This window comes from Brachyistius frenatus, unplaced genomic scaffold (genome assembly GCF_029030835.1).
Source record: "Brachyistius frenatus isolate BFR_SWC_R1_liver_20210118 unplaced genomic scaffold, ASM2903083v1 Contig_1, whole genome shotgun sequence".
Classification (NCBI taxonomy): domain Eukaryota; kingdom Metazoa; phylum Chordata; class Actinopteri; family Embiotocidae; genus Brachyistius; species Brachyistius frenatus.
Window position 1 is genome coordinate 6,601,526 of NW_027210600.1, and position 8,475 is coordinate 6,610,000.

The following is an 8,475-nucleotide window of genomic DNA, read 5'->3' on the forward strand; positions in this document are numbered from 1 at the left end:
AAACATCACGATCCCAATTTGAAATACAACAAACGGTGGAAATTAATTACATTTTGCGAAACCCAAGAGAATGTGATGAAGTTTTAAAGGAATGTCGAGTTCTTGGCTGAAAGATGTTGACACTCACCGGACCATCGGAGACGCCCGGTTATGGATTTGAGGTTTTTTGTTAAAAGATACGTGAATGTAAATCAACTCCCATATCCCGTGTGTTGCGCAATAATCGACTTGCGACGCACGGAACGAAAGCGGGCAGAAAAAAAAAAAAAAAAACCGTCCTTCATGTTATCTTCTCGCTCCCACGTCAAACAATAAACCTCCTTGATGTGACGGCAACTCATTTGTCTCGGCCTCAAACACACAAGGCACCGGTGAGCAAAGCTTCGGTCCCGTGGGGCTGCCGGTCGACCTTCAGCAGCAAAAAGCAGGCGCGGTCGAGGCGCGCGCGAGGCGCGCGCGCGCCATGTCGCATCCAAAACGGTAAGGGTCGGCCGGCGAGGGGGGGAAGTCCTCGAAGCGCAGCGCTGAGCGTCTCTCGGAGGGGAAACGATTCCACCCGCGTTTTCCTCCCAAGATGCCAAACGATTGACGGCGCCGCGTGGACGTTCGAGGCCCTCGTCGGCTGGAGACTCCCGTGCCTCACCGCCCCACGCTTCACTCGCCGGGTTCGGAGTCTATATTGAGGTGGAGCTGTTTTAAATTAATTGTGCATATCTACAGATTTAAACTGAGGTCTCTCTCTCTCTCTCTCTCTTCCAGTAACTTCCTGCGGACAAAAAAAACAAAACAAAACAAAAAAAAAACACCTCCGCAGGACCTCACAAGGCAAAAGCATCACAAGGAGCCGGACGAAGGCCTCGGACGGGACCGCAGCTCTCTGGCAGCAGGTAAACCGGTAAACAACATAGCAGCTTTCTGGTTTGGCACAAGCACGCCGTCGGCCTTTAAATGGGGGAAAAAGTATATATATTAAAGTCCTGCAAAACGCCGGCTCGAAAAACAATAAACGGAAATAAATAAATAAATAAATAGCGGGAGGTGAACCAGGCTTGTCTTCTAAACGAGCACCATCTTTATCGCCGAAGCGCCACCTTTCGCAGTCAAGGAGGAGGCGTCGGATTGAGCGGAAGGACCTCCGCGTCCCGCCGGCACGCCTCCGGGTGACGCCGCCGCGTCGGCGGACGTTAAATTAAAAGCATGTTGGAGAAGCGTGTTAGCAGCCGGAGGAACGTCAATAAATATCCCGGGTCGGACGATTAGCTGAAGTTCGTCTTGCGCAGGTGTCTGTTGGGTATTTCTACGGCGCTCACTTGCAGCGGCCAGGACCCGCCCATGATGCCCGCCTGGATGGCGACGCCCGTGACCACGGCCAGGTCGGGGTCCACCGACGTGTTGGGCTCCTTCCCGAAGTACTCGCTGATCAGCCTCCTGATGCGCGGTATTCTGGTGGACCCGCCGACCAGGACGATTTCGTCCACGTCCGCCTTCTCCAGGCGGCCCTCGGCCAACACGGTCTCGATGGGGGCCAGGATCTTCTGGAAGAGGTCCGCGTTGAGCTCCTCGAACAGGCCGCGAGTGATCACGGCCCGGAAGAGGACCGGGGACGGGGCCTCGGAGCCGGCGCGAAGGCGCAGCGGCGCCCTGACCGTGGCGCTGGGCTGCAGGGTGAGGTTCAGCTTGGCGGCCTCCACGGCCAGGCGCAGGCGGTGGACGTCCTCTTTGAGGGTGGGTGCGACGCCGAACTCTTGTCTGACTCGCTCCGCGGTGTACTGGAGCAACCTCTGGCTGAAGTCCTGACCTCCCAGCTTGTTATTTCCTGTAAAAAAAAAAAAAAAAAAAAAAACAAGGCCCGCTCTATATTAGTAAACCGTTTCATTCGGAGACAACATTTTCCTGAAAAGGGGAAAACTTCAGTATTTTTTAATGTCAACCTTTTATTTATTTTTTTTATTTTTTTTGCGAACGGGTGATTAAATGGGGACGACCGTTTTTTAGAAAGTCCCGGGACCGGCTGCTGCCTAACGGGGATGTAACGTACTACTTTGGGGCAACCGTGACCTGACGGCGCTTTTTACGAAAGAAAAATAAATGTCCCAACCGCGGAGAGAGACCTGCCGCAGACGGAGCAGAGGACGTGGTATCGGAGCTGGGTGAGACTTTAGCGTCCGCTTCCCTCTCCATAATGTTGACGGGGCACAGTTGCGGTCGGAGGACTTTTCCAGCCCTGTTTCGCGGCTGCCGGCCGAGGCGCTCGGCAAACGCTCGGCAAACGCTCGGCAAACGCTCGGCAAACGCTCGGCAAACGCTCGGCAAACGCTCGGCAAACGCTCGGCAAACGCTCGGCAAACGCTCGGCAAACGCTCGGCAAACGCTCGGCAAACGCTCGGCAAACGCTCGGCAAACGCTCGGCAAACGCTCGGCAAACGCTCGGCAAACGCTCGGCTGATTTCAAAACACGTCGTCTGTCCCCCCTTTTTTGTCACTTAAGACTCAAAACGATGAGAAAAATTGAATCTAGGTTGGAAAAAAAAAAAAGTTTCCCTTTCAGGACGAAGCTGTTTTTTGGTTGTTTTTTTTTTCCAGATTACAAACTACAAAAATCCTCAGGTCTGAACGGATATTAGACATTTTTATCAGTAAAGTCAACTCTTGAATTCACTTGTGGAGACGAGAGCGCGCCGTAATAAAAGGACGGCGGGTTTTTTTTTTCGATTCGGCTCGACGGCGGGATCGAACCGCCTCCTTGGCTCCGATTCGCCCCCCCCCCGCGGAGCGACACGTTTACCTGCCATCGCCCTGGTGAGGAACATCCCTCCCTGTTTGTTGAGCAGAGACACGTCCAGGGTTCCTCCCCCGAGGTCCACCACCAGCACGTTGAACACGTCCACCTTGTGCAGGCCGTAGGCCAGGGCTGCCGCCGTGGGCTCGTTGATCACCCGCAGGATCTCCAGACCTGCGAGACGGTAGTTCAGAGTGCAAATGTAGCGCGTGCAGAAGGAAGGTCATGAGCGCAACCGTGCATTGAAAGAGGTTTTAGAGTCCGAAATGCAAAACAAAAAAAGGCTTTCATCGGGACGTGAGCTAAAATTATTTTTTTTTTTTTTAAATCTGACCGGCGAGGTTGGCGGCTCTGACGGTGTAGTTCCTCTGCCTCTCGTCGAACTCCGCGGGCACCGAGATGACGGCCCGCCGGATGGACACGTCCAGCTGCCGCTCCGCCATCTTCCTCATCTCCAGCAGCAGCCTGGAGCCGATGTACTCCGGGCTCACGGTGAAGGTGCGGTTGGTGGTGATCACAAACTCTGCGCTGCCGTTGTTGTTCGTCACCTGGAGGACGAGAGGAGCGAAGGTGGAGAGGTCACGAGAGTTGAGAGGAAGTGACACGGCGACGGCGCTTTGTTGACATTTTTCTAGCGTTTGAGAACCGGCAGGAAGAGCCTCGTTAAGACGTGAAGATCTCCTCGGAAGAAACTGAATTATAAAACTGTTCAGAGCTGAAAATCAGCCTCAGCTTTTTGGATCGTATCTTATAGACGAAAAGATTCATCATGCTTTTAATAAATTAATATCTGGTGGCATTCAATAAAAGCAGACGTGTCTAACTGATGGTTCAGGTCTTGAAGATAAACTACTTTGATAGATAAACTACTATAAACTACTTTGATAGATAAACTACTTTGATAGATAAACTACTATAAACTACTTTGATAAACTACTTTGATAGGTAAACTACTATAAACTACTTTGATAGATAAACTACTACTTTGATGGGTAAACTACTATAAACTACTTTGATGGGTAAACTACTATAAACTACTTTGATGGGTAAACTACTTTGATAGATAAACTACTATAAACTACTTTGATGGGTAAACTACTATAAACTACTTTGATGGGTAAACTACTATAAACTACTTTGATAGATAAACTACTATAAACTACTTTGATGGGTAAACTACTATAAACTACTTTGATAGATAAACTACTATAAACTACTTTGATAGATAAACTACTACTTTGATAGGTAAACTACTATAAACTACTTTGATGGGTAAACTACTATAAACTACTTTGATAGATAAACTACTACTTTGATAGGTAAACTACTATAAACTACTTTGATGGGTAAACTACTATAAACTACTTTGATGGGTAAACTACTTTGATAGATAAACTACTTTGATAGGTAAACTACTATAAACTACTTTGATGGGTAAACTACTATAAACTACTTTGATAGATAAACTACTACTTTGATAGGTAAACTACTATAAACTACTTTGATGGGTAACCTACTATAAACTACTATAAACTACTTTGATGGGTAACCTACTATAAACTACTATAAACTACTTTGATGGGTAAACTACTATAAACTACTTTTGATGGGTAACCTACTATAAACTACTTTGATGGGTAACCTACTATAAACGACTATAAACTACTTTGATGGGTAACCTACTATAAACTACTATAAACTACTTTGATGGGTAACCTACTATAAACTACTTTGATGGGTAACCTACTATAAACTACTATAAACTACTTTGATGGGTAACCTACTATAAACTACTTTGATGGGTAACCTATTATAAACTACTATAAACTACTTTGATGGGTAAACTACTTTGATAGATAAACTACTATAAACTACTTTGATGGGTAACCTATTATAAACTACTATAAACTACTATAAACTACTTTGATGGGTAACCTATTATAAACTACTATAAACTACTATAAACTACTTTGATGGGTAACCTACTATAAACTACTATAAACTACTTTGATGGGTAAACTACTATAAACTACTTTGATGGGTAACCTATTATAAACTACTATAAACTACTTTGATGGGTAACCTATTATAAACTACTATAAACTACTTTGATGGGTAAACTACTATAAACTACTATAAACTACTTTGATGGGTAAACTACTATAAACTACTATAAACTACTTTGATGGGTAAACTACTATAAACTACTATAAACTACTTTGATGGGTAAACTACTATAAACTACTTTGATGGGTAACCTACTATAAACTACTATAAACTACTTTGATGGGTAAACTACTATAAACTACTATAAACTACTTTGATGGGTAACCTATTATAAACTACTATAAACTACTTTGATGGGTAACCTATTATAAACTACTATAAACTACTTTGATGGGTAAACTACTATAAACTACTATAAACTACTTTGATGGGTAAACTACTATAAACTACTATAAACTACTTTGATGGGTAAACTACTATAAACTACTATAAACTACTTTGATGGGTAACCTATTATAAACTACTATAAACTACTTTGATGGGTAAACTACTATAAACTACTATAAACTACTTTGATGGGTAACCTATTATAAACTACTATAAACTACTTTGATGGGTAAACTACTATAAACTACTATAAACTACTTTGATGGGTAAACTACTATAAACTACTATAAACTACTTTGATGGGTAAACTACTATAAACTACTATAAACTACTTTGATGGGTAACCTATTATAAACTACTATAAACTACTTTGATGGGTAAACTACTATAAACTACTATAAACTACTTTGATGGGTAACCTACTATAAACTACTATAAACTACTTTGATGGGTAAACTACTATAAACTACTATAAACTACTATAAACTACTTTGATGGGTAAACTACTATAAACTACTATAAACTACTTTGATGGGTAACCCCGGCTGCTGAAGCGACTCTGCGGAGATCACCCACCTTAAACGGGTACCGAGCACTCTCCTGCTCCAGGACCTCCGGATCAAATATCTTCCCGATGAACCTCTTGGCGTCGTAGACGGTGTTGTGGGGTTTGCCGTCGGCCAGGTCCACGGCTGCGTGTCCGGCCAGCACCGCGGTGCCGGTGAAGGACACGGCGCTGGGGATGCTCCTCCTCCCCTCCTCGTCCGCGATCACCTCCACCTCCCCGCTGCCCGGGTGGAAGACGCCGACGGAGCAGAAGGTGGTGCCCAGGTCCAGGCCGATCACTTTGGGCTTGGGGGGCGGCAAGTACTGCTGGCCGAGGTAACCGGCCAGGAACAGGGCCAGGATCACAGAACCTGCGGCACGGGGACGTCACGTGTTACCACAGGTGGACCGAACCGGCTAGCTTCCGTGATAGCACCCCCCCCCCCCCCCAAAAAAAAAAAATAACAAAAAATGAATGTCATTCAACTTACCAATCATAGAAACCTCTCCGGCCATCGTTACGCGCTGTTTGCGAAGTCACCTCCCGGTTAGATTTCACCAAAAATGTCGGTAAAAAAAAAAAAAATCGTTCAAGTTGCGGTTTAAACGATGTTCCGCTGTGACAGCTGGAAGACGCCGAACAGGAAAAATGTCCAACTATCACGAAAAATACACGTCAACGTTGCGTGGCCCCGCGTGAATGCTGGGTAATGTAGTTCAACAGCGCGCAGCCCCGCCGCTACGCGGAAGCGGGATGTGTTGCTCTGAACTACAACTCCCGTCAACACGCGCGACGCCCAGCAAGCTCGGGACATATTTGTGACTGACGTGTACGTCTTCTCAGCCAATCAAGCAGAGCCAAACTCGTCGCGACATTAAAATAAAATATAGAAACGGACATCATTATTATTATTATTATTGTTATTATTATACATGTATCTAGGATAAAAAAATATTTAAATGTTTACTTAAACTACGTTTATATTGTCCAATTGAAAGTCGCATTTCGTATTTACTTATTACACTTGATTCGTAGATATTTGTTTGCACTGATAGGCGAAATAAATGACTGTGAACCACAAAAACAAAATTATTTGACTATTTCTTTATTTTATTTACAAAATGTTGTGAAAACAGGTGAACCTTGACTTTCACATGAGCATACACGCAGGTTCTCTCACACACACACCCTCATTCACTCACATGTCCAGAAAATAGCACGTGTTAATCTGTACAGTATACACTGCAGCCAAGATCTGAATATGCATTGTTCAAACCCCAACACTATCATTTGAAAACATCCCTTCACCAATATTACTTCATTCATAGGAGAAAAAAGAAAATACACTGGAAGTTAAATTGAGACTGGATGTGATGAGAAAGGTAAAAGTGATGCAGCAATGATAAATAAAGGCTTTATATGAAGGAAAACATTGAATGATTTAAAATGCAATAAATACAGTCGACAGTAAATTACAGAAATGTAATTTCTCCAAAATAAAATACCCTCTAAAAATACAAACTTACAGCTATTATGTTGATGAGGTGACAAAAGGAGAAGATGATATTTGGAATATTGGTTCCTATATGTAAAAGCTTCTACATTAGGTGAGCTTCTGTCTGGAACAAGGAATATAAATGCGACATTTTGAGAAAATTAAGGGATGAACGCATTAAAAAAAAATTGTGTCCAAATGTCAAAGCATCCATCTGCCAAACGAGCACTTTACGATTCCACCGCCTGTGCGACCTGCTCCGTGTCCTCCTTGGTGTCTGAACATTCAGACGGGATGAAGCAGCCCGAGTCTCTGGGACAGTCGCTGTCTTCTTCCTGCAGACTGCGGGGGGATTTGTGCTCCTCCGCATCTCTCACATCGTCACCTGCAGCCACAAAGCGGATATCATTTAATCAAATGGCAGAATATAAAAAGATTTCTGCTTCTAACCACATTACAGGAGTTGAAATCGGCACCAAGTGATTCACTCAGTGGAAATTAACTCATATTTAGACGTGATCAGGCTGATGCTCTTTGACATTTAATTGGATTTATTGCCATCATTTTTTTATTTTTTTTTTATACACTTTATTTAACAGCACTGTACTTTATTTTCAAAGTTAAAGTTGGTTGACTGTGAGTGTACAAATGACCCAAATACAAGACTAAGATGTGCAGGTGTGACCCAGCAAACAGCAGCAGAAAACACATCACCTTGTCCCCTCCTCCTCCTCACTTTCCTACCTCACTGACAGAAGCTACTAATCCTCGTGGCCAAAGCATCAACCTAATGGAGTTCAGCTTGATTAAATTACTGGCATCTCATGAGAGTCAACAAGCTCGGCCGGGTCACGCTGCGCCTGCTGCCATCTGTTTATTCTCACTGTCACCCAAACTGAAAATTTACAACAACATTGTATTTGCCTTGTTATCTGCCAAATTTACACTCAGTAAAGAAAGAGACTGATGAAACTGGCCGGTGGGAGTTGTTCCCTCTTCATACTGGAAAGAAGTCTTGTTTTTGTTCATGCGGGGCTGTATGAACGAAAACAAAACTACTTAGCCTTCTGCTTAAAGATTACAGGAACACCTTCTGCCGTCGTAAGCACTTTCTATCTGAGTAACAGAAAATGACTGATAAGCCTTTCACAGTATGGCGGATGTGTTTCAGTTCAGTGTGGCTCAAATGTCTCTTTTACCTGCAACAGCATTTGACTTTTTAAAGAGCAAAATCTTTTATTTTACAGGCAAAATAAATTC

At 43.9% G+C, this 8,475-nt stretch overlaps 2 protein-coding genes across 2 annotated transcripts in view; both read right to left on the reverse strand.

Moving 5' to 3' along the window:
- Window positions 1–1,167: 1,167 nt before the first annotated feature.
- hspa13 (heat shock protein 70 family, member 13) lies at window positions 1,168–6,362 on the reverse strand. The gene is made up of 5 exons (XM_069714319.1): window positions 6,211–6,362; window positions 5,750–6,090; window positions 3,114–3,327; window positions 2,786–2,953; window positions 1,168–1,816 (listed from the first exon to the last, which is right to left on the reverse strand). Exons 1-5 carry the CDS (start codon window positions 6,233–6,235, stop codon window positions 1,257–1,259), a joined length of 1,308 nt encoding a protein of 435 aa, XP_069570420.1. The 5' UTR covers window positions 6,236–6,362; the 3' UTR covers window positions 1,168–1,256.
- Window positions 6,363–6,809: 447 nt separating this feature from the next.
- The window catches only part of samsn1a (SAM domain, SH3 domain and nuclear localisation signals 1a), a 16,450-nt gene continuing 14,784 nt past the window's right edge, over window positions 6,810–8,475 (reverse strand). Inside the window, exon 15 of the mRNA XM_069715380.1 lies at window positions 6,810–7,600. Coding sequence (XP_069571481.1) covers window positions 7,446–7,600 — 155 coding nt within the window. The 3' untranslated portion in view covers window positions 6,810–7,445. The remainder of the gene's footprint in view (window positions 7,601–8,475) is intronic.

What these genes read in the sequence shown, in the direction of transcription:
- hspa13 (XM_069714319.1), bottom strand. Translation starts at nt 6,235, where the DNA reads ATGGCCGGAGAGGTTTCTATGATTG. An exon ending in CGGAGAGGTTTCTATGATTG is followed by an intron (nt 6,091 to 6,210) that starts GTAAGTTGAATG and finishes CCCGTGCCGCAG; the next exon opens with GTTCTGTGATCCTGGCCCTG. An exon ending in CAGAGCCGCCAACCTCGCCG is followed by an intron (nt 2,954 to 3,113) that starts GTCAGATTTAAA and finishes ACCGTCTCGCAG; the next exon opens with GTCTGGAGATCCTGCGGGTG.